General features: G+C 35.1%; 1 protein-coding gene across 2 annotated transcripts in view; it reads right to left on the reverse strand.

Annotated features, from left to right (window-relative positions):
- Positions 1-595: 595 nt before the first annotated feature.
- The window catches only part of KATNAL1 (katanin catalytic subunit A1 like 1), a 79,326-nt gene continuing 55,204 nt past the window's right edge, over positions 596-24,717 (reverse strand). Inside the window, exons 7-11 of one of the 2 annotated variants that reach the window (XM_055317319.1) lie at positions 21,926-22,099; positions 20,669-20,795; positions 18,386-18,520; positions 5,887-6,013; positions 596-4,560 (exon numbers count right to left, since the gene is read on the reverse strand). In XM_055317319.1, the coding sequence (XP_055173294.1) occupies positions 4,362-4,560; positions 5,887-6,013; positions 18,386-18,520; positions 20,669-20,795; positions 21,926-22,099 (762 nt within the window). In that variant the 3' untranslated portion in view covers positions 596-4,361. The remainder of the gene's footprint in view (positions 4,561-5,886; positions 6,014-18,385; positions 18,521-20,668; positions 20,796-21,925; positions 22,100-24,717) is intronic. The other variant, XM_055317321.1, reaches the window with a different exon arrangement.

Genomic DNA, 24,717 nt, shown 5'->3' on the forward strand with positions numbered 1-24,717 from the left:
AAAAAATGTAGTGGGAGGAGGGCAAGAGGAGAGAGAAGGAAGTGCTTAAACAAACAAATCTGCATAGATGATGAAGAAAATATAAATATGGTTTCAGTTCATTCCTTCCTAAAACTATGCCTGGTTAACTGAGGTAGACTCTGAAAAAAACAAGTGCAAAGATTCAGGTTTTCCAAAGGGCAATATATAGTCATTTCAGAGGTGGTAAAACAAAAAGTGTGTTTTATGAACACAAAATTAAATAGGAGCCCTTTTACGGGAAGAAAACACCTTCATACTAATTCCATATTTGTTATGCCAAACTTCCAAATGTATAAAACCTACATATTGGCAGTGACAAAGCAATATCCACGTTATTTATAGACATATATGAAATAAGGTTGATCAAGAAATGAGAATGGTAAAATAAAAATAAATGCCATTACCTTAATAATTATCCTTTCTTTTTTTTTTTTTTTTAATTAACAAACAAGTCACTTGGAAATTTAGAAATACCATCCAGTTAAAGAGTTGTCTGGAGCCAGAATAAACATTTCAAGAACTACTGTTAATTTGTGAATTATTAAAAATGTATCTATTATCTTAGAGATTTTATTTTTAAAGTACTTATACAGTTTCTACATCAAGAAACAATACTAAAAGCAAATTTCCTTTAAAAATTAAATAAGTATGGAAAGTCCAATTTAAAAGTATAAATAAGTAAATATAGTAATTATAACAGAGTTTTTACCCTTTTCTACAAAAATAATTAGTGGAAATGAGAATATAACATATGAGGTTCAAATATTTTTATTTCCTAACAAGCCCTCCAAATGTAGTTCTACTCTTTCTATTGTGACAAACTTTTAGGTCCACATAAATATTATGTGCATCACAGATTAAGTGATATGTAAAAAATACCATACAATCAAACAATTAAGGAACAAAAGACACAGAAAAATGTCAGAAGAAAAATTACTATTGTTTCCTTCAAGTTAATGTGGCCCTTTCTTGGAAAAGGCCAGCAGATATCTTTAATATTTTATACCTATCACACAGGATACAGGTTAAGGTGATTTATTAACTAAGATAAAAGAAAGAGTGGGGATCTACTGATACACAAAAAGGACTCAATAATCAAGATAATACTGAAGGAGCCAAAGCCCACACAACATGAAATACCTGCCTAAGTCCTTCACTTTAACTCCAGTTAGGGTGGAGTAGAGGGAAACATAACTATGTCATTTTACAATTCTCATCATAGATTTAACACTATATAAGAAACTTCCAATGCAGGAGCTCACACAAACTCAAGCTGTGCAAAACCTAAAGAATATCAGTAACTTTGTGTTCAGTAGAGTCAGGCTACATAGAGCCAAGAGAATGAGTGACAATTATATTGTACACTGGAGCTGTATGCACATATTTTTTTTCTCTTAAATACCTGTATGTTTGTTCATAGTAGATACTGCTTGCTCACTTTTTGAGTAATTAGTGGTTTCAGCCTATACTTTTCAGTCAAATATCACATCATAAAACCTGCAATCTCAAGAGCTCAACTAAAGCCCCTAATTATGCAGCTAGACCACAACATGTTTCCTCTTCCAAGCAGTCTTGCTTTTTCTGGAGACAGAGGCCCAAGCCCAAACTGTGTTTTGATCATTCTAGAATCTCTACACTGCCACTGACTAGAAGATAAAAGCCTGTGCATCGTTATTTTCCTGTGTGGATTTCTAGAAGGCTTCAGCCTGTATTTAAAAGTCATTTGTCTGGTAATTTCATCAACACTAAGTTCCTTTAAAAAATAAAATGATTATGAGAGCAAAACATTTACCATAAACATGTAACATGCATACATGTTTATCATAATTACACATGTGCCATAATTACAAGTGTACATGTTTATAATATACATGAACTTTGGGAAATGGCTCATGAAAATAGATCTATGATACATTGTTCAAACAAACTTTTTGTTTTAAAGCAGATTTAAAGGAGAAAAAGAGAAAAACCTGTATATATTATCTTTCCAAAGCATATATAGATTACTGTGCCTCTCCTTTTAAGATTTGAACTCATTTAATTAGTTGGAGCCAGAAGCAACACAGTGTAATTATAGGAAGTGCCCAGTCAGAACTGCACAGCCTGGTCCAACTTTGTAAGCCACAAAGCTTTCACCCAAGGGTCTTGTACACAGTAAGCAACCAATGCAAGTCCGCTGAACAAAGGAACTATCTGATCAGATATCTGCAAGACGGAATAGTACAAAACCCAGTCCTAAGATAATTGTGTTGCAGAGCCCAAGATATCAGGTTTTTAGATGATGTAAAGGAACCAAATCGTTCTAATTTGATAATGCAACATAGAAAAAAGAAAGCAAAACACCAAAATTTTCTCATTCTGAGTAAGGCAACATACCATCTTGTGATAAAGACAGCATACATACTGTGTACAGTAATGGCTGGATAGAACACCTGAGCCATCTCCTCAAGATCCTTGAAGGGGGTTAAGAAATACAAAGCATTCCCCATCCATTGACAGAACAAAATGAGAAAGAGGGAAATAAAAAAGTACACCTGATTCACCATCATAGCAAAGATAAGCTTCTAGGAAGCTTGAGTGTCCAAATACTACTTAACTGGTAATTTTTTAAAATCATAATTACCATATCATTATCCATGAAGGATTTTAAAAAGATGAAATACATGCCAAGACAAATAACACAAGACCTAGAAAAACAGTCTAACAAGTTTTAGCAATCAAAACAGATATGTTTTAATGGCTGCCCCTAGGACTTCAGGAAAAAAAAAAATGTTACTGGATAGCAACAGTTTGCAAGGTCATCTTAGTGTGATCATTTATTTCTTTATTTTAAAAGTTCATAAATAAAACTTATTTCAATTTTTTAAAATAAATTAATTCAATTAAAATAAAATCATGATGTCTTATAATTTTAACTCTTATAAACTATGCCTCAGAGGAAAGGGGGTAACTTACAGCATTGCATAAAATACTGGAGTTTTGAATCAGACTTAAGTTATCTGAAAATTATATAATTCTTAACAGGGAAAAAAATTCTCTTAAACCAAGATACTAGGAGTTTTTTTGTTGTGTCTAAAAAGTTCTATTATTTTTAGTTTTAAACCAGTGGGTACTCTCCAAAATGGAGAATTCAAGACAACATCAAGTATAAACTTTAAAAAGCATCACCATTAAAGCACAGGTTGCCCAACCTAAATGGGATAAATGTAACTTTAAAAAAATAAACAACAGGATATTCTACTTGTGATTAGATACACACCATCTACTATTTTTGGCCTCTTGTTATCATCTAACCCCTGCTGAACTGAATGTGCATGTCAGATTTCTATTCTAATCTTACTATATGTAGTGTCTAAGTTCTCAACCTAGACAAGAAATTTTAAAATTTCAAATGAATGTCACTCATTAAATACAATGCTATTTTGTTAAACTAGCTGTCTGGAAAACTATAAAGATTTTGTTTTGTTTGTTTTGCATTAGCCACAGAGAGTGGACTTCTTTAGAATACCAAAGTATTTATTTAGAATATGAAAGTCAAGTTCAGCAAAAATCAATGTTAGAGCTGAGGAAAATAAAGGACTTATCTGAATGTATTGAAAGAAAAGTGAAAATAAATCCAGAATTCTAGAATGGAGAAGTGCATCTTATGCAATCCCACCCTTCCCACATAAGTACCAGCAAAAAATACTAAAGACCAGAGAAACAATCTGACAAAACACTTCAAAGACCACAAGGCATGAGGTTATCGTAAAACTGAATAAATGATTAGATAGCTAATAGAAGAAATGGTAGGGGAGGAGAGGGTTAAAAATTCAACTATATGATAGACTGTGACAGTAAGAGTGGAATTCTAAAGGTCTAACTAACAAATTCCGTATTTAATTCAAAACTATCATTTTTAACAATGAATTTGACACAAACCCAGTTTTGATGTTAAAAGTTGACATAGATAGGTCCCTCATGCTCAGAGCCAAGAATAGAAAAAAACAAAAACCAACAAGTACAAGTACAAAAGAGAGGTCCTTCAAAACCCTTTGTAAACAAGCTTCTCCAAGAGCATACTGATCACTCTTCAGCCTCCCTGACATACTGCTTTGTATGTGCAATATTAACGCATGGAGTACCAGCACAAAGCCAGGTGATGGAGACTATCAGGCTCCCTATGTAAGCTTTTCTTCTTTCCCAGCTATATTTATATCCTTTGTGGTTTTAGGTTTTTTCCTTTAAGGGAAAAGTCTCTCCAATGAAAAGTTCTAAACTTGTTTCTTAAAAAAAAACTGCAGGGAATTTCTTCACATTTTATAAATAAAAATACCAGAAATGAAAGAGCTGACAGAAATTCAAGCAGATCCAAATTCGACCATCCATTTTTCATACTTCTCCAAGTCTGCAGCAGAGACAGACTTAGCAATTTTCTTAAGAGCCAATTCAAAGTCTCCTTTGGTAACAGGCATCTGAAGTTCCTCTTTAGAAAGTGCACGGATCTCTTCTGGACCTAAGCCATTGATTCGCCGTCTCATTGCCATTAAAGAGGCATCCCTAAAAACATACAAAATCAGTGAATACATACTGATCAAAATGTTTTAAACACTGTTAACTGTTACAAAGTTAAAGGAAAACACTCAAAAGATCATTTTATGTTTTTCTGATGCTGCTCACAACTTCCCATTTTAGAGATATTCTGAGGGTTCAGAAAAGGTTAAAACAGGATGCAAATGACTTAAACATAAAATATACTATTAATGAATCCTAAAAGTCTAGTTTGGGCTCAGATATTACGGAATTTTCTTTTCCCCACTTGCTCTTCAGAGACAGCCAAAAGAGTTAGGAAACAGAAGGAGAGTTTTGAAATACTAAACTGCACACTTAAAAATGAACACACAAGCTAATGTTAAGATAATTCAAATCTTATACCAGTTTGTGTACAACCTAATTAGAGGAGGAAAAGCCAAGAAATTCTTTCTCTGGAACATGAATGTATCTACATATAGTGGATGTGGAATTCCATGTGGGGCATTGGTGGGCAACTAAAGGGATAAAACCTGGCTACTCCAGATCCTATTTTCAGTTCCATTCTGATCAGCTGTAAATAATTATGACGGTTTGGAAGAAGTGGACAATTAATGCCTGTAAGAAAGCTATTAGGAAGCCAACCTAAACCAAACTTCAAATTTTTATATATTTTACTACAGTGATACCAGAAACTAGTGGGAGCTTATATGCCACTAAACTTACATGCACATAGGAAAAATACTAGTACAAAAAGTGAGAAACAGATATTAAAGTTTTAAAAAAACTGCTGCTGATGTCAATTTAAGGATAGTTAAGATGCTCAGAACTAAAAGAAAATCCTCTTCAATGAGTGAATTGTCTACAAAATATGGTATCACTAAATTGAAAGGGAAATATTTGATGTATTTTATAAAATATATATTTCCCAGCTTAAACTGGTCAACTTGCTTGCTTATCTGCATGTAGTAAAATAATGTCAACCAAAACTAAATTTTATGTTGGTTGACTCAACTAGGATCCAATTTAGAGCTAAAACGACCTTAGCTTGTCAAAGTCATTATATCAAGTTAAGTACAATGCCTTAAAAATGAAAACATAGAAAAGGTGACCATATTGTTATACAATTATTCATCTAACAGTGATGAAGTGATGTAGAAAAAAAAAAAAAACAGGACAAATGAGAAATCATTTCAAGGAAATCAGTTGCTACTTTACTTTCATGTAAGAGCTAATAACAATATTAACTTCAAGACCAAACCTCCTGCCAAATCTATACCTAATATCTAAGTCACAGATTAAAACACACACACACACACACACACACACACACACACACACACACACACAACATACCTGCAAACATTAGTTATATCAGCACCAGAATAGCCCTCAATCTTCTCTGCTATATCTTCCAGTTGAATGTCAGGATCCAGTTCAACTTCACGAAGATTAATCTTCAGCAGCTCAGTTCTTCCTTTTGCTGTCAGAAGATTTTTTTTTTTGTTACTGTAGGATGTTTTACTTTACAAATCATTTGATGAGAAATTATATATTAAGATTCAGGAAAAGAAAGAGTAGTAAGTAATTTGAGTCCACCTACTATTACCAACTTACTGCATGACTTAGAATTACTGAATTTCCTATGTGCCTTGGTAGCAATAATAATTGAAACAAAACTCAAAGTTTTACTTATAAATTGTGAAGATACTTGCTGTGAAAACCAAGGATCTGAGACCTTTTATGAATAATAAAATTAATATTCAAGTACAAGATACATTTTTAGTAGAAAATAACATTTAGTTTAGTTTTATAAAGCTAGACTGCATGGAGTGTAACTCTCGTGAATCACTTTGCTCATCTTTACTGTGATATAGAAAAAGATTTCCTAGGCTATAAGAAATCAGCAATTGACACGAAACACTTACTAATGTGTTTTTAACTTGGGGAACCAGCTCTCATACATTTGCTCTTTCAGTATGACTGAAATGTGTATTGTACTGTGTAAGTTCAAATGAGTTACAGAATTACTTAAAATAACCAATCATGCTTGCTGTTTTACTATCAGTTTTAATGGCAAATTTGCTATTTAATACAGCAAACAGAGACTGCATCTGGCTTTCTACTATTTCCTGATATATAAAATGAAATATAATTTTCCCCAACTTTTATTTTGAAAAATTTTAAATCTACAGGTTACAAAAAAAAAATCAGTGAACACCCATTAACCTTTCATCTAGACTCATCAACTGTCAATATTTTGCCACTATGTATCCATACAATTATCACACTTATCACTATGGTACATTACTACACACTGGTACATTAGAATCATCTAATACACAATCCAGATTAAAATGTCCTCATTTTCCCCAGGCCTTTCTTTATAACTTTCTTAAAAACCATCACGCGTTGCATTTAGTTATCATATCTCTTTAGTCTTCTTAAAAATAGTTCCCCAATGTTTGTTTTTGTTTTTCATGACATTAACAATTCCCCAAATGATCATACAGAGTCAAAGCATTCCAGTAAAGATCTCAACAGGTCTGTGGATCTGAATAGGCAGATACTAAAATGTTTATGGAAATGGAAAGAATCAAGAACAACCAAGACACACTGGAAAAACAAAAAGGCGGGAGGAACTGCTCTATCAGCATTGAAGACTTATTACAAAGCAACAGGATTCAAATCAGTGCAATACTCTTGCAGAGATAAACAAATAGATCAACGATACAGAATAGGAAGCCTAGAAGCAGAGTAAAGCATATGCTATGGACACCTGATTTATGACAATGCTGGTTTAAGCAGTAGGAGAAAGGATGCCAGAACAGCTACTATCTACAGAGTAAAAAAATATCCTACCTCATACCATACATAAAAATCGGTGCCAGATAGATTACTACTCTAAACATAAGATGTAAAATTACAAGTCATTTTAGAAGATAAAGCAGGAAATACCTTAATGACTTCAAAGAGAATTTTTATTTTTTTAAAAGATTTATTTATTTATGATAGACATAGAGAGAGAGAGAGAGAGAGAGAGGCAGAGACACAGGCAGAGGGAGAAGCAGGCTCCATACCGGGAGCCCGGCGTGGGACTCGATCTCGGGACTCCAGGATCGCGCCCTGGGCCAAAGGCAGGCGCTAAACTGCTGAGCCACCCAGGGATCCCCTATTCTTGATATATATTTATACATACACATACACACACACATGTATATACATACACACACGTATATATTCAAAAAGTTGCACAAAGGAAAAGACTAAAAAAACTGACTACATTAAAATTAGTCCGTTCAAGTGGTAAAGCTTCCATCTTTTCCACTAGTTCACCAAAAGACCCTGTAAATAGAGTGAAAGCACAGAAGCTACAGGGTTTGGGAAAATATTTACAACATATGTAAGTAACAAATTACTTATATCCAGAATATTTAAAGAACTCCTACAAATATAAAGAAAAGTCAACCACCTAACATAAACATGGGCAAAATATTTGAACAGATATAAACAAAATTCCAATGGCTAATAAAGGAAAAGATACTCAAACTATTTAAAGAACAAAATAAAAATTAAACCACAATGAGATAGCACTGAACACCAAGAGATATAAATTTAAAAGTCTAAGGTTTTGGAAAAATGTGAAGTAACGGGAACTCCAAAGTGTAAAAACTCCAAGTGTAAAAACCACTTTGGAACAACCACTTGGGAAGATAGATTGGATTTATCTATTTTTGTTCTAGCTATCCAACATCACCAGCAATTCACTGCAAAGATGGAATGCTCCATCTCAACCTAAAGAAACTTTGGCATTTTCATCATTATACAAGTATAAAAATATTCATAATAATACTATCATAACTGCCTAAATTTGGAAACAATGAAAATGTCCATCAAATAATATGATGGATAACTGTGGTATAATTATATAATGGATGTTATAGGCTGAAATAGTGTCTCCCCCACCCCTGGAGTTTTACACTGAAGTCTTAACATCCAATACTTCAGAATGTGACTATATTTGAAAATAGGGCCTTTAAAGGGGTAATTAAAGTAAAATGAGGTCAAATGGGTAGGCCCTAATCCAGTCTCACTGGTGTCTTTAAAAGAAGAGATTACAAGAGACACACACACACACACACACACACACGAAGGAAGACCACATAAAGACACTGGGGGGAAAAATGGCTATCTATAAGCCAAGGAAAGAGGCCCCAGAATGAAACAATACTTTGCTTGATCTTGGACTTCTAGGCTAAGAAAATAAATTTCTGTTGTATAAGCGACCTAGTCCATGGTACCTTGTAATGGCAGCCCTAGTGGACAAAAGTGAACAGCATCTAGATATAATATGGATGAATCTTAAAAATGTACTTGAACAAAAGAAGCAAAATAAACAAACACAATTAGTGGGATTCAATTTCAGTTTTAAAAAAGATAAAACTTTGTTCGAGGATACATTATTATGTGAGAAAATTATATGATAAAAACAAATTATTTCCAACAGTGATTACCACCAGGGGGCGGGAAGGGAGCTGTGCTAGGGAAAGAATATACTAGAAGAACATACTGGGAACTTCTGAGGTCTGATAATGCTCCATTTCTTGTCCTAGAAAGTAGTTAAGTGGTTGTTTGCCAATTACTGGGTAGACTGAACTAAATTTTATTTTGTTTTTTTTTTAAGATTTTATTTATTTTATTTTATTTATTAATGAGAGAGAGAGAGAGAGAGGCAGAGACACAGGCAGAGGGAGAAGCAGGCTCCATGCAGGGAGCCTGATGTGGGATTCGATCCCGGGACTCCAGGATCATGCCCTGGGCCGAAGGCAGGCGCCAAACCGCTAAGCCACCCAGGGATCCCCCTGAACTAAATTTTAATACACAGTTCCATGATGAGTTACATTTCTCATTCACACGTACAAAGTGAGGCAAAGCAAAGCAATGCAAAGGACAGCCACAGTGGAAGAGAAGCATGCAGGCTTTATCTGGGATTGCCAGGAAAAAAGGAAGAGTATGAGTAGGAAATCTTTACCTCCAGAATTCCTTAATCTTCAGAACTCCTTATCCGTAATCATCCCCAGCCAATAGGCCTACCTTATAGTTCACTATGGTAGAGAGCCAAAGAAGTCCTACACTCAGGTGGCCAGCAAGAAGGGAAAAAAAGAGGGAAGGGCAGGGAGCTCCTTCCTAGGTCTGCTGCCTCAGGAAGTGGTTGTGCTCCTGATGCCTCAGTAAGAACTCTGAATTAAATCTACTGTGATTTCATAGTGCTCCATGCATATCAGGTGAATGTTAGTGAACAAATTATCACTTTGCTCTCTTAGTGATATGCTAGAATATCACTATATTTGTAAATCAAAATGTTTTACTGCAGCCTGCCCTAAGAACTCAAACACCAAGTTCAATATAATGCATTATCCCACAGAAACCAGGTTCTAGACAGTCATCTTACATGAACTCTGGAACATGCTCAAAGTGAGGGCCTGGTGGTACTGAAGCCTAGAGGAAGCATCCTTTTCTCTGGTAACTATAATTTGGGGAAAATAACTTTAATTGTTTAATCAGTGATTTGTTAAAAGATTCCAAGTAGAATTTATCAGCTCTATAAATCTAAATAATATTGTAGAGGATTTAACTAGAAATAATTAAGTTAATAATAAAGAACTGCCAATGCCACATAACCAAGTCAGTATACATTCTAAATTTAAATAAACATTGTTAAAAGAATCATACACTTCTTGTACTAACAACTGTTCTTGTACTAACAATTCTTCTTGAACATGCTTGACAGGCCAGCATAGCAGATAGCAAGTATGTGCTCTGGGGCCAGACTATCTGGGCTCACAGCCCTGCTCCATCTCACTGGATAGGATACTTAACCCCTTGGTACCTCAGTTTCCTCACATGTCAAATAAAGATAAGAACAGAATCTACTGCATAAGGCTTGTGAGGGTTAAATAAGTTAATACATGTAAAGCCTGGCCCACAGCACTCAAAAAATATTCATTGTCCCCCACCACCATCACCTCCTCCACCATCATTGATCAATCAACAAACAACATTAGAGGGAGACACAGAAAACCCAGATCCTTTCTATTAAGGACCATCTGAGACACAGACAATCCAGAGAAGGTAGATAGGCCAGGCCAAAGAAGCCTCCACAGAATTAGCATGCTTTAATGTCGACTTTGAAAAATCAATAAACTTTTTTTAAAGTTTTATTTATTTAAGTAATCTCTATACTCAATGTGGGGCTCAAACAACCTCAAGATCGAGAGTCACATATCCTCTTTTGACAAAGCCAGCCAGGCACCCCAATGGATTTCTTGTTCTTTTTTTTTTTTTTTTTAAGTAGGCTCCATGCCCAACTTGGGACTTAAACTCACGACTTCAAGATTAAGAGTCGCTTGCTCTAGGGACTGAGCCAGACAGGGGCCCCAATAAAATTTAAATAGAGGCAAAGAGAGACAACAATCTAGGAAATGGGAGCACCATAAATAATGACACAGAAGTAAGAAGAAGCAAGCATATACCAGAGTTCAGGGGAGGGTGAGGAAGGGAAGTAGAAAAGTACAAAAGAGGGATGCCTGGGTGGCTCAGCAGCTGAGTGTCTGCCTTTGGCTCAGGGCATGATCTCAGGGTCCTAGGATCAAGTCCTGCATTGGGCTCCCTGGGGGGAGTCTGCTTCTCCCTCTGCCTATGTCTCTGCCTCTCTCTCTGTCTCTCATGAATAAATAAAGTCTTAAAAAAAAAAAAAGTACAAAAGAGGACTGAGAAATGCAAAAGGACGCAAGTAAAACAGATAAGGTTAAGAACCTGCAGTTTAAAAAAAAAAAAAAACTTAATGTGATAGGAAATTAGACTCAGAGTCTAAGAGACTCTAGAATACTTTAGTGATTTAGGGAGGTTATTCCAAAAGCAAAATATAATTAAATGAAAGGGACTGAAAAAAAAGTTCATAAAGCAGACCAGGGGGTTGCTGCCATAATTCAGATGCATAAAAAAGAAGAGATTTAGCATAAGGCCAAGCTCCAGCTGTGCCTGTCATTGTGCTTTTAGTTAACTATGGCAGATTGCATTTACCAGGATGACTGCAACACATGCTAAGACAATGTGGTCTTGCTGCTGTGCCACCCAGAGGTAGCCTAACTTGAAAATGGGTAGGGTTGTAAATACTTCAACCCAGGGTACAGCAGAAGTGACACTATACGACCTCTAAGACTAGGTTAAAAAAGCAAATACCTGAAGCAGCCCAGGCCACATGGAATGGCCACAAGGTAAGAAGGAAGTGTTCCAGAAAGACAAGCTCCAGCTGAGGCCTCAGAGGTGGCTTTTGTTTCATGTATTCTCATGTTTACGTTCTTTCCTTCTCCAACTAAAAATTTATTTTCATGGGTTGCTTTTGTTCATAAAATGCCCTTCAACTTTTTTTTTTTTTTTTTACTTTCATATAATCTTTTCTTTCCATTAATTTTACCCTAGATTTCTAAATCGTTCTTTCAGGTCTCTCAGCTTTCCAAATGTTATTGTTTTGTCTATTCCAGATCCTTCTATCAGATGCTCCAGCCACAAGAGCTGTCTATTCATTTTCAAGCAACCACACCTTTGTTTCTGTTTTCCTCTATGAAAATAAGTGAAAATGCAACTTCTTCCATGAAGTCTCCCCAAAGCCTTTGGTCAGAATTCATTATTCCTCATTCTCCACTCCAAAGTACCACGGAGCAGAGGAGAGGTGAGGAGGTGATGCAGGAAAATAGGTGATTGGGATTAAGGAGTGTACTAGTTGTGATGAGCACTGGGTGTCATATCTAAGTGTTGAATCACTATATTATACACCTGAAACTAATATTACAATGTACTGGGATTTACATTATACCGAAACGAACTAGTTTGTAAATAATTTAAATAAAAAACTTTAAAAGTTCCAGTGACCTGTGCAACAATATCAAAGTCCAATATACACGCAGGATAAATAAAAGGAAAACTCTACAGAATAAATCATAGTAAAATTGCTGAAAACAAAAAGATAAACAGAGTACCTTAACAACCATAGACAGGGACACCTACATGGCTCAGTCAGTTAAGCATCCAACTCTTGAATTCAGCTTAGGTCATGATCTCAAGGTCGTGAGATTGAGCCCCACTCTGGGCTCCACAGCTTAAGATTCTCTCTCTCCTTCTCCCTCTGCTCCTCACTACCTCCCTCGAAAAAAAACATAAAGGACAACCACTAAAGAAAATTCCAACCTGTTTTCTATAGCTAAACATATACTACCATATGACATATGACATAAAGCATAGCTTTATTTACAACAGTCCCAAAACAGAAACCACTTGAATATCCATCAATAAGAGAACGGATAAACTGTAATATAGCCATATAATGAAATGCTACCCACCAGTAAAAAAAATAACATTGACAAACCTCAAAATAATTATGCTGAATGAAAAACAGTCTCAAAATAATTCATACTGTATGATCCTACTTATGAAATTCAAATAATCTATGGTGGCAAAGATCAGATCGATGGTTGCCTCGGGTAGAAGGTACTGAGGAGAGAAGGTTAGGCTGCAAAGAAACACAAGAAATCCTTTGAGGATGAAAGATATGTTCTGCATCCTGATTGTGGTATAGTTTCATGGCTGTATACAACTGTCAAGATCATCACATTTTAAATGGATGAAATTGATTATATATAAATCATTCTTCAATAGAGTTGATTTTAAAGAACAATAGCCAGAGGGGAAAAGATACATTACAAACAATGTTATGAATGACAGACTTCACAAGAGAAACCAGGCCAGGCCAAAAAATGACAAAATGACATCTTTATAAGTAACGAAAGAAAAAAACAAAACAAACAAAAAACTTCTCTCAACCCAGAATTATTTATCAATCAAAAATACCCTTCAGAAATAAGGGTGAAAGACATCTCAGATAACAAAAACTGAACTTAATGCTGGCAGACCCTAAACAGAAATGTTAAGGGAAGTTTTCTAGACAAATGGGAGATGAACCTATATGGAAATCTGGACCTTAAAAAAGAAAAGCAGAGTAGTGGGGATGTTAAATATGTAGGCAAATAGAAAATCTGCTTTTTGTGCTCCTCTTAAGTTTATTTTTTTTAAGATTTTATTTATTTATTCATTAGAGACACAGAGAGGGAGAGAGAGAGAGAGAGAGAGAGGCAGAGAAACAGACAGAGGGAGAAGCAAGCTCCATGAGAGAGCCTGACGTGGGACTCGATCCCAGGTCTCCAGGATCAGGCCCTGGGCTGAACGTGGCACTAAACCGCTGAGCCACCTGAGCTGCCCTTAAGCTAAGTTTAAACTGACAATTTATATTTCATTAGATCATGGAATCTATACTGAATGTAGGTATAAAATACATGACAAAATAGCACAAAGACTGGGTGGGGAGGCAAATAGTTCTTACATTTTACATGAAGGTACAACTAAGTCAACTGTGAAGAGTTACAGATGCATACTATAATCCCTAGATTAACTGCTTAAAAAAACAGGGATAGGTAAAAATTCAATAAAGGAATTAAAGTAGATACTAAAACAATCAATTAATTATCGAAAGAAATTAAGAAGAGAGGTACAGAGAAACAAAAGGGAAAATAACAAGATGACATAAACACAGCCATACCAATGATTATATTATATTTAAATGGACTACAATTAATTTTTTTTAAGATTTTATTTATTTGAGAGAGTATGAGAGAAAGAGAGTGCACAAGCAGGGGTGGGGACGGAAAGAGAGGAACAAGAGATTCCCCACTGAGCAGGGAGCCCAATGCAGGGCATGATCCTAGGACCCTGAGAGATCATGACCTGAGCTGAAGGCAGATACTTAACCTACTGAGCCACCCAGAAGCCCCTAAATACTCCAATTAAAAAAGTAGAAATAAACTGGATAAATAGCAAGACTAAAATATATGCTGTCTATAAGAACTAAACTATAAATATAAGGACACAGTGAAAACTAAAGGAAGAAAGTAGATATATCATGCAAACAATAAGCAAAAGAAAGGCTATATTAGTAGCAAAGTAAGCAACAAATCAAAGGGTCTAACCAGAGATAGTGAAAGATATTTCATAATGGTAGAAGGACAAAGAAGATATAACAATGATAACTGTTTATGTACTAATGACAGAACTTCAAAATGTATAAAGCAGGGCAGCCCCGGTGGCGCAGCGGTTTAGCACCGCCTGCAGCCCAGGGCATGATCCTGAAGTCCCAGGATCGAGTCCCACATCAGGCTCTCTGCATGGAGCCTGCTCCTCCCTCTGCCTGTGTCTCTGCCCCTCTCTCTCTCTCTCTCTCTGCATTAAAAAAATTTTTTTTAAATGTACAAAGCAAAAATTCACAGAATTAAAGCAAACAATAAACAAATTCACAATAATACTTGGAGTTCAACACCCCACTCTCAGTAAGTGGTAGAAAAAACAGAGTAAAAAAATCAGTAAGGATCTAAAAGATTTGAACAGTACTATTACACTAACTTGATCTGACCAATAATTATAGAATATTATAATCAACAAGTACAGAATACTCTATTTAACTGCAACTGAAACATTCACCAAGAAAGACTTTGTGCTGAATCATAAAATAAATTCAATAAAATTAAAAATTGACATTCTACTGAGTAGTACCTGACTATACTGGAATTAAGTTAGAAATTTAAAAAAGGAAAAATAGAAAGTATTTCTAATTGAATAGTAAAGAAAACATGCTATCGCAAAATTTGTAGGATAAAGCCAAAGCAGTGCATAAAGAGAAATTTAAGCTTTAAATGTTTATATTTAGAAACAGAAGAAAGGTTTAAACTCAATAGTGTTAAGTTTCTAACTTCAGGGAAAAAAACAGACTAAACTCAAAGTATAATGGAGAAATAAGAGAAAGTCAATGAAATAGGAAACAGAAAAATTACAAAGCAAAAAATTGGATTTTCAAAAATATAATTTTGATAAATCTCCAGCAAGATGATCATGAAAAAGAGAGATAAAATACAAATGACCAATTTTAAGAATGAAAACAGAGCCTATTAGTATACATTCTACTGATAATAAGGGGAAAATAAGGTATATAGATTTGTATCACATGAACTTAAGCAAAGCTGTAATTTCATTTCCCAGCATTCACAGAGCACAGCTCTGGTTGAGTCATTATGGGTGCTATTTGAAAGGCAGAAGTAAGTCAACTCAGGAAGTTGGTTCAGGGCATGAAGTGCATTTGCAGCTCAAGCATACTGTCACTTATCTTCCGGCTCACCTGCTAGTATGGAGCAGTTCCTGCTAGATTTCCTCCTTCGGCTTTTCTGACTCCCAACCAGGTGTATATTTAATATTGTTACAATAGAGCACCTCAGTAATCAAAGCTGTAAGTCTTAGAAGCAATGAGAGCCCACCATGGGTTCCAGTCTATCCTCATGGGGTTCTAGCTCATCCTCACAGGTTATAATTTGTCCTTGTTTCCACCACTTCATCTTTTCTTCCTGAATTGCCTTCACTATTGACTTCAGTCTCCAGAACTAGACATGAAATCAACAGCCTCACATGAATCCCTTAGTCAGCTTGCACATTTGTATTAGGTCAAATCCCAGTTTGACAATTTAGAAGAAATGGACAAATTTTTTGAAGGACAAGCTACCAAAGCTTACTTAAGAAAAAATAGAAAAAAACTGCACCTGGGTGGTGCAGTTGGTTAAGTATTTGATTCTTTGTTTTGGCTCAGGTCCTAATCTCAGGGTGGTGAGAGCAAGTACCAAGTCAGGCTCTGTGCTCAGCAGGGAGTCTGCTTAGAGTTTCTCTGTCCCTCTCCTTCTGCCACTCCCCCCAACCCACTAGTGCACTCTTGCTCTCTCTCTCTCTCTCTCTCTCTCTCTCAAATAAGTAAATAAACCTTTAGAAAAGAAAAATAGATAACTGATTAGATACCCCTACACTTATTTTTATATCAATGGAACGGAGCTGAGAAATAGATTCACACATACGTAGCAAAATAATTTTCAACAAAGGTGCCAAAATAACTCAATGAAAAGAAAACTTTTAACAAGTGGTGCTAGAATAACTATATATATATATATATATACATAGTTTTATATATATATATATATAAAACTATGTAACTCAATCTCTGACACTATATATACACAAAATTACTTCAATATGGATCATACATTTAACTAGTTTCTGAAAGAAAAATAGGAGAAAACCTTTGCCCTTTGGCATAAGCAAAGATTTCTTAAGACACAAAACACATGATCCATAAAATAAAAACTTGACAAGAGGACTTCGTCAAAATTAAAACTTCTGCTTATCAATAGACACTATAAAGAAAACTGAGAGGCAAAATAGAAGAAAATACTCAAAATGCACGTACCTGGTAAAGAACTATACAGCATTAATAAAACAACAAATAAATCAAAAACTGAGCAAAAGTGCTCGCTTCAGCAGCACATAATACTAAAAAAGAAAGAAAGAAAGAAAGAAAGAGAAAAGAAAAAGGAAAAAGAAAAAGAAAAGGAAAAGGAAAAAGAAAAGGAAAAGGAAAAGGAAAAGAAAAAAACCTGAGCAAAGGACTTGAAAAGACACTGCACAAAAGATAAACCAAGGACCAAGAGGCACACAAAAAGGCACTCCACATCATTAGTCATTAGAAAAATGCAAATTAAAGATGTGAGATAGTATTTCAGACTTGGTAGGATGATTAAAATTAAAATACTGACCATACCAAATGTTGGTAAAGATATGGAAATACTGGAATTCTCATTCATTGATGGTGAAAGTGTAAAACGGTAGATCACTTTTTAGGAAAACAATTTGGGTATTATAAAGTTAAATACAAACATATCTAACCTAGAACCCACCTATTCCATTCTTAGCTATGTTCCCCCAAAGAATCAAAAACATTCATCCATAAAAAGATTTGTATAAGGAGTATTTATAGTTTCATTCCTAATAGCCCCAAACTAGAAATAACTCCAATGTCCATCAGAAAAGGAAATAAACACTGGTATAATCATATCAAGAATAAACTATCAATACATGTAACCATATGTATGAATCTCAAAACATTATGTTGAGTGAAAGTAACAGATATACCAGAGTACCCATGTTATGATTCCATTTACATGAAGCTTAGTAATAGATAAAACTAATCTATGGTGATAAAAATCAGGAAACTTAATACCTATTGACGGTTGGAATTAACTGGTAGACGACACACAGTTCCTTCCTGAGGTGACAGAAATATACTACATCTTGAGCAGGGTACTGATTAAACAGGATTATTCGTTTGTCAAAACTCAGCAAATTACATACGTAAGGTTTATACACTTCATTCCATGTAAATTTTATCTCACTATAAGAAGAAAAAAAGTCCACTTATGAAAATTTTAAGTCATTAATAGGATGAAGTTGTATTTTTCAAAGAAGCATATTTTTAAGAAAATCCCAAGAGGGAAAAAAAAAAAAATCCCAAGAGGACTTTAATCCCTTAAGATTTAATGAGGACTTTACATTTAAAAGTAAAACTTTAGATATCCTTTCAAATTTATTAACATGAATATTGCTCCGAATGTAAGAACTGCTCTGAAATGAAATGTCAGGAACTTCAACAGAGTACTACTGTGGGCCTCACTTTCCATCTACTACAAATTAATTTTGTGATGCTAGAAACTTTAAGCAGAATGCCAATGGACTAAAGACTTAAAGAGAAACAGAAAAAGGTAATAGGAAGAGAAAAAAAAAGAAAAGAAAAGAAAAAAGAAAAGAAAAGAAAAGAAAAGAAAAGAAAAGAAAAGAAAAGAAAAGAAAAGAAAAATATATTAAAAGGAAGGCATCATACCTGTTGGGAGAGGTATATATATCCTCTTTTCTAATCTCCTTCTCAAAGCTTCATCAATGTCCCATGGGAAATTAGTAGCGGCCAATACCATAACCATTTTGGAAGGATCATCATTCTCTAAAGCTCCTCCAACTCCTATACACAATAAGGGGAAAAGGTGTTTTTCTTATAGTACCTTATTCTCTCATTCAACTAACATTTCTAAGCATCAGCCAGAGAATTTGTAATGGTCTCAATGACGAAAATAATGCCATCCTTCTGACCTCAGTATGATGCCAGAACCTGATGCATCAACAGTTAACTACAAAACAAAGAGGTAATAGAATTCATATAATCTATTACAGGATTCTAATCCAATAAGAAAACCCATCTTTTTCTGAAGAAAATGAATATGTAGTTGCTCTGAAAAGGCATGGGAGATTATGCTGTTCTATCCCTTTTTTAAATCATGAAGTCCCTCAAAAAAAATTTATTTTAGTTGTTAGTTTAATTTATTTTCTCAAGAACAGAAGAAGGTTCACATTTACTAATGTACTAGCATGCAATCATAATATACTGCAAACATTTTTCTCCTTCAAACTTCTAAGTGACTTGAAAAAAATAAACAAAAAATTTGAGAATGAACCTAATAGTACTGAAAATACCATTTTTTTTTATACCAAATCAAACATATGTATCTTGAGTCTACTTTTTCAGAACCAAAGTTTTAGAATAAAAAGCTTCAGGTTACCCAATGGAAACTCTGGAAAATGTGCAGCAAAACAAAACAAAACAAAACAAAAAAAATCCCAAAACATCAAAAACTAACAAACTTTATTGCTAAAAGTTTGTATTTGTGACCTGGCACAACAAAGTAGTGACTTTAAAGCAACTCAGTTCAATATGGTATTTGCCTAATAAATTATTACTAAACTCCTGTTTTAATCACTATCACAAAGAATCAAGCTATCCAATTAATAATCAACAGTAGTCACAAATGCCCCTTGATGAAATTCAGCTGACTAAATTTATATTCAGTGATATTTTTAAAACTAATGTGTTTCTCCTCTAGATCCTTCCCTCAACATATAACATAGTCACTTCTTTCTCTCATACTTTAGCAGAAATTAAAATGATAAACTCATTAAGGGAAGGGACTCATACTACACTTATTTATGTATCCTTACCGTGCCTGGCACTATATATGACACACACTGAAGTATTCGGTAAGTATCCACAGTTTCTGTATAACCATAGCGGTTTTGAAGCAACACATTCTAGATTTTTTTTTTTTAAACACATTTTACGTTTGCCACACAACGACCACAGTAATAAAGCTCTAAAGGCAGCTCTGGCCCATTACTCTCTTCCTTCAATGCCACTTCTTTGTCTGATTAAGTACCAAAGCTTCAAAGCCCAACTTGGCTGTTTCCTTCCAAGACTCCCTTAGTCTGGGTGGTGCCTTTCCTACTGTGTTTTTACCACACCCAGAGTTTAGTTCTACCATACAATTTATGACGTATTGTTAAGTGGCCTGCTTCCCAACTACATCAGTAGTTCTACTTTTTGGTTCATGATCCTTTTATACTCTTAAGAATGACTGAGCTCCACAGAGCTTTTGTGTGTATGGAATAGATCAATCAATATTTACCATTAGAAATTAAAACTGAGAATTTTTAATTCACTTTAAAGTAATAAATCTATTATTAATATAAATAACATTTTGTGGAAAATATTTTTCAAAACCAAAAATAATTAGTAAAAACAGTGGCATTTTCTTACATTTTTGTAAATCTCTTTAATGTCGGACTCAACAGAGAATAGCTAGATTCTCCTATCTGCTTCTGCTTTCCATCTATTATGGCATCCCAAATGTCTTGTGGCCTCTGAAACACTTCACTGTATTCTCATGAGAGAATGAGAATGAAAAAGGGCAAATAAAGTCTTGCTATTATCATGAAAATGATTTACCCTTGCAGACCTTTTAAAAGGGCCTTAAAGATCCCTGGGGCCCTGGACCACATCTTTGGAACCTCTGCAGGCCTAGTAAACCCCTTACCAGCCATGACATTCCTTTTCTTTGTAACCTCAGAACTTAGAATGGTACATGATTCACAACATGTATGCAATAAATGCTATCTCAGTGCATGAACAAACTGAACAAGTGGGTGGATGAACAAATGATTACAAATAAATTCAGGCTGCCTTTTAGTCCACTCACTGAGAATTTCCACCAATATGAATCTACACAAAATTCAAAAAGGAAATATAACAGCTTGTGGACAGTAATTAAATATCAATTACCATCCATCTGAATGAGTAGTTCAGACTTGACTCTGCGACTTGCCTCATGTTCATCTGAGGTCCCTCTTCGACTACAGATAGAATCTATTTCATCGATGAAGATCGTAGTGGGCGCATAAAATCTAGCCTTTGTAAAAAAACATTTTAAAGAAACCATTCAATAAGCTCATAAAATAATCTGAATTTTTTTCATGCCATTTCCTCCTCCTAAAATAATGGTAAAAAAAAAAAAAGGCAGAAATTTCTCACTGCTTTATGCCACCATTTGATTACTGACAGAGATTAAATCATTTATATCAGAAAATGGATATTTCTAAAAATAAAAGTTAGATGGTTGGTGAAGGTGGGTGACAGATACATGGGGATTCATAGTACTATTATTTCTACTTTTGTGTTTGAAAATTTCCTAATATAAATCTTCTTAAAGATAAATTATCAATCTCCATCTTCAAATATATATTCTTAAATAACTACTGCAAGTCCCTAATGAAAAAGGAAAACTTTAACGATAGGTCAATTTCTGATTTTTATATATTTTTTTAAAGATTTTGTTTATTCATTTGAGACAGAGACTGAGAGAGAGAGCATAAGCAGGAGGGAGAGGGAGAAGCAGGCTCCCCACTGAGCCGGGAGCCTGATATGTGACTTGATCCCAGGACCCAGGGATCATGACCTGAGCCAAAGACAGATGCTTAACCATCTGAGCCACCCAGGTGCCTAATTTCTGATTTTTAAAATATATACTAAAATATACTCAGCCCAACCAGCTCATTAGAAATCCTGAAATATCAAACCATACATATTACTTCCAAAGTGTCTTCCACCCTCACTGGATAAGCTGCCCTTATCTCAGAGAGGAAGAAACACTGAAGACACATCAACCCTCCAAAAAAGCCACCACCCCATACCTTACTCATGTGTCAAGAACTGTTCAACTACAACTCCATTTGTCCTTTTAAAAACAGATCCCAGGACACCTGGGTGGCTTAGCAGTTGAGCGTCTGCCTTAGGCTCAGGGCATGATCCTGGAGTCCCAGGATCGAGTCCCACATTAGGCTCCCTGCATGGAGCCTGCTTCTCCCTCTGCCTGTGTCTCTGCCTGTGTGTGTGTGTGTGTGTGTGTGTTGTGTGTCTCATGAATAAATAAATAAAATCTTAAAAAAACAAAAACAAAAACAGATCCCTAGGTAAATGGATATAAAAGGGATATCATTCGCCTACAGAAACAGTACTTTGAAATCTGAATATAACACTCACCATTTCAAACAACAGACGGACTAACTTCTCAGATTCACCTCTATATTTAGATGTCAGTGTAGAAGATGAAACATTGAAGAATGTTGTGCCACATTCAGTGGCAACAGCTTTAGCTAGCATAGTCTTACCAGTGCCCGGGGGTCCAACCATCAGTACACCCTGAAATTTCAAAATCTGTATTAAATGTTTTATCAAATTAAAATGTATTCTTATAAAATATCATCAGCTATTGATGTACATAAAAAATTTCCCCATCAAAAAAGAAACTCAACTGTCACCATGTCACTCATGGTGCATTTGACATGAGTATCATTTCACAGATTAAAAAAAATGCAGACTGATTTCACAAAATGCCTCAAATGAGAGGTACTCAGGGATGGGCTAACAAAAGGCCCAGACAGTAAGAAATCTTCTGATACGTTTTAAAAGAACCTACCCAATTTTCTACCTGGAAGAAGGTAAGTATGTATAGTCTTGAGCATGGCTTAAGAGTGACTGCTCTGTTTAAACATAATGAAATTAAGACATTTCCTACCACATCTAGTAGAATTATACATTCCTTGCCCTTCAAAGAGACAAAACCTGTCTTCCACAAAACATGCTACAGTTCTTAAACAAAGTAGAGATCCACTTATTAGTTAAGAAGGTAACTAAAATCCAGTGGCAATTCAAGAATATTCAATTTAGCTAGCACTTTATCAGATTAATATGCTAGACAATTAATGTTCATATAAAACAGTGTTAGTGATGAAAGAGCCACTAAATATAGACTAAAAACTAAATTTTACTTACTATCTTTGAAAACAAACACAAACACTTCTGTAAAAATAAATCAACTAGAAGTAAAAATTATTCAATAACACCAATCCTCTACTATTGAAGACTACTGGATTTTCTTCTCACACTTTCAATGGGAGTTCAGATAACCAGTGAACATCACATTTCTTTTGTATAGTAGTTGGTAATCTTAAGAAGAATTCTGTCCTATTTATTTAATAGGTTTCTGGAGATTTAAATTTTGAAAATTATGCACATATAAAGTTTCACAAATTCAGAAACTGTCCAAACTCTTTTCTAGTGTGAAAATTAATGGAAGACTCCTTTAAAATAGAGCTACGAAGCCACAAGGGGGAGCTCTCATGCTCTACAACTCTTAGTCAACTGCAGACCCAACTGGAAGAGACCTGTCTTGCAAGTCTATCTGTGTTAGCTACTATCGCCACCCCCTACCCTCCCCCTCGCAACAGCCTAGTCAATGAAAGAGTATCATAACCCAGCCAATGAAAAACCATTACACTGTAACCTCACACTTTACTCAAATAGGCTTTTACTAACAACCCTCCCAATTTTCCCTTTTCTCTATAAAAAAGAGTATTCCTCTCCTCTGTTCTCCAGACTTGGCTATTGCTATAGCTTGTTTGTCCCAAATTGTAATTCTCTGCTATTCTCAAATAAGCCCATTTTTTGCTGATAAAATAACTGACAGCTTTTTTTTTTAAGATTTTATTTATTCATGAGACACAGAGAGACATAGAGGCAGAGACATAGGCAGAGGGAGAAGCAGGCTCCATACAGGAACCCAATGTGGGACTAGATCCTGAGCCAAAGGCAGACGCTCAACCGCTAAGCCACCCAGGCGTCCCGTTTTGTTTTAAGATTTTTTATTTATTCATGAGAGACACACAGATAGAGAGGCAGAGACATAGGCAGAGGGAGAAGGAGGCTCCATGCAGGGAGCGTGATGACAGCTTTATTTTTAAGGTTAACACTACCTATAGAATTCTGACACCCAGAAAGAAGATTTGAAACACTACTTTAGTAACTGTTTTTTTGCTCTGCAAGGAGCTTATAACTGCATGAGATGGATTTTTGAAAACTAAAAACAACTAATAGTATAAGCACAGCTATAGCAAAATTCATTATTTCTCTAATGTCCCCTTTGAATGCCCTCTCTGTTCCTGTAATGTCTTTCATGTGGGCACCTCCAATAGGAGTTAATTTCCAACATCAGTCTCTGTACATAGATAGAATCACACAGTACAATATTTATAAATTTCAGCTCCTCATGAATTATTCTTTCAATTATCTCCTCTATTTCCTATATCTCCTTCTCTATTGGCTCTTTCCCCCAGTATATAAACATACTTAAATCTGTCCTGTTTAAAAAAAAAAAAAAAATCCTTTGCTCAACCCTCCGAATCCCCTTGATACTATCCACTTTTTACCTTCTCAGCCAACCTTCTTTAAAAATTTCATGCTTACTAGTTTTTCTTTTTGAGCTACAATCTGAGTTCTGCCTCCACTAATTCATTAAAACTACCTAATTTACTAATCCAGTGGTCACTTTTCATCTCATATCTTCTTTCCTTCTCCCTGACCTCTGTTGGTGCTGTTACCTGATGTTCATTCCCTTCTTCCTGAAGTGCTTCCTCCCTATGTTAGTTCTATGACACAGTTCTTCCCTGATGCTCCTCCTACTCATGACTCTCTTCACTGCCTTTCAGGTTTCCTCCTCCCCCTGCCCTTTATATTCTTGAAGCAATTCCAAACCGTTTGCTCTTTTTCCTTTATAGACTTCCTTGAACAATCTCATCCACACCCATATTATCACGATTTTAATTTAAATTCAAACTCTGTTCTAAGCTCCAGACCTGTTTCCAATTACTTACTGAGTATTTACCTAAACATATTTTGTTTCTATTTAAATCTGCCCCTCTTCCCAATTTTCAGTACCAATTCATAGTGTATGCACCTTATATAATAAAGAATTTGACTGGTCTTTTTCCCCAGTT

Source organism: Nyctereutes procyonoides, unplaced genomic scaffold, assembly GCF_905146905.1.
Source record: "Nyctereutes procyonoides isolate TBG_1078 unplaced genomic scaffold, NYPRO_anot_genome, whole genome shotgun sequence".
Lineage (NCBI taxonomy): Eukaryota > Metazoa > Chordata > Mammalia > Carnivora > Canidae > Nyctereutes > Nyctereutes procyonoides.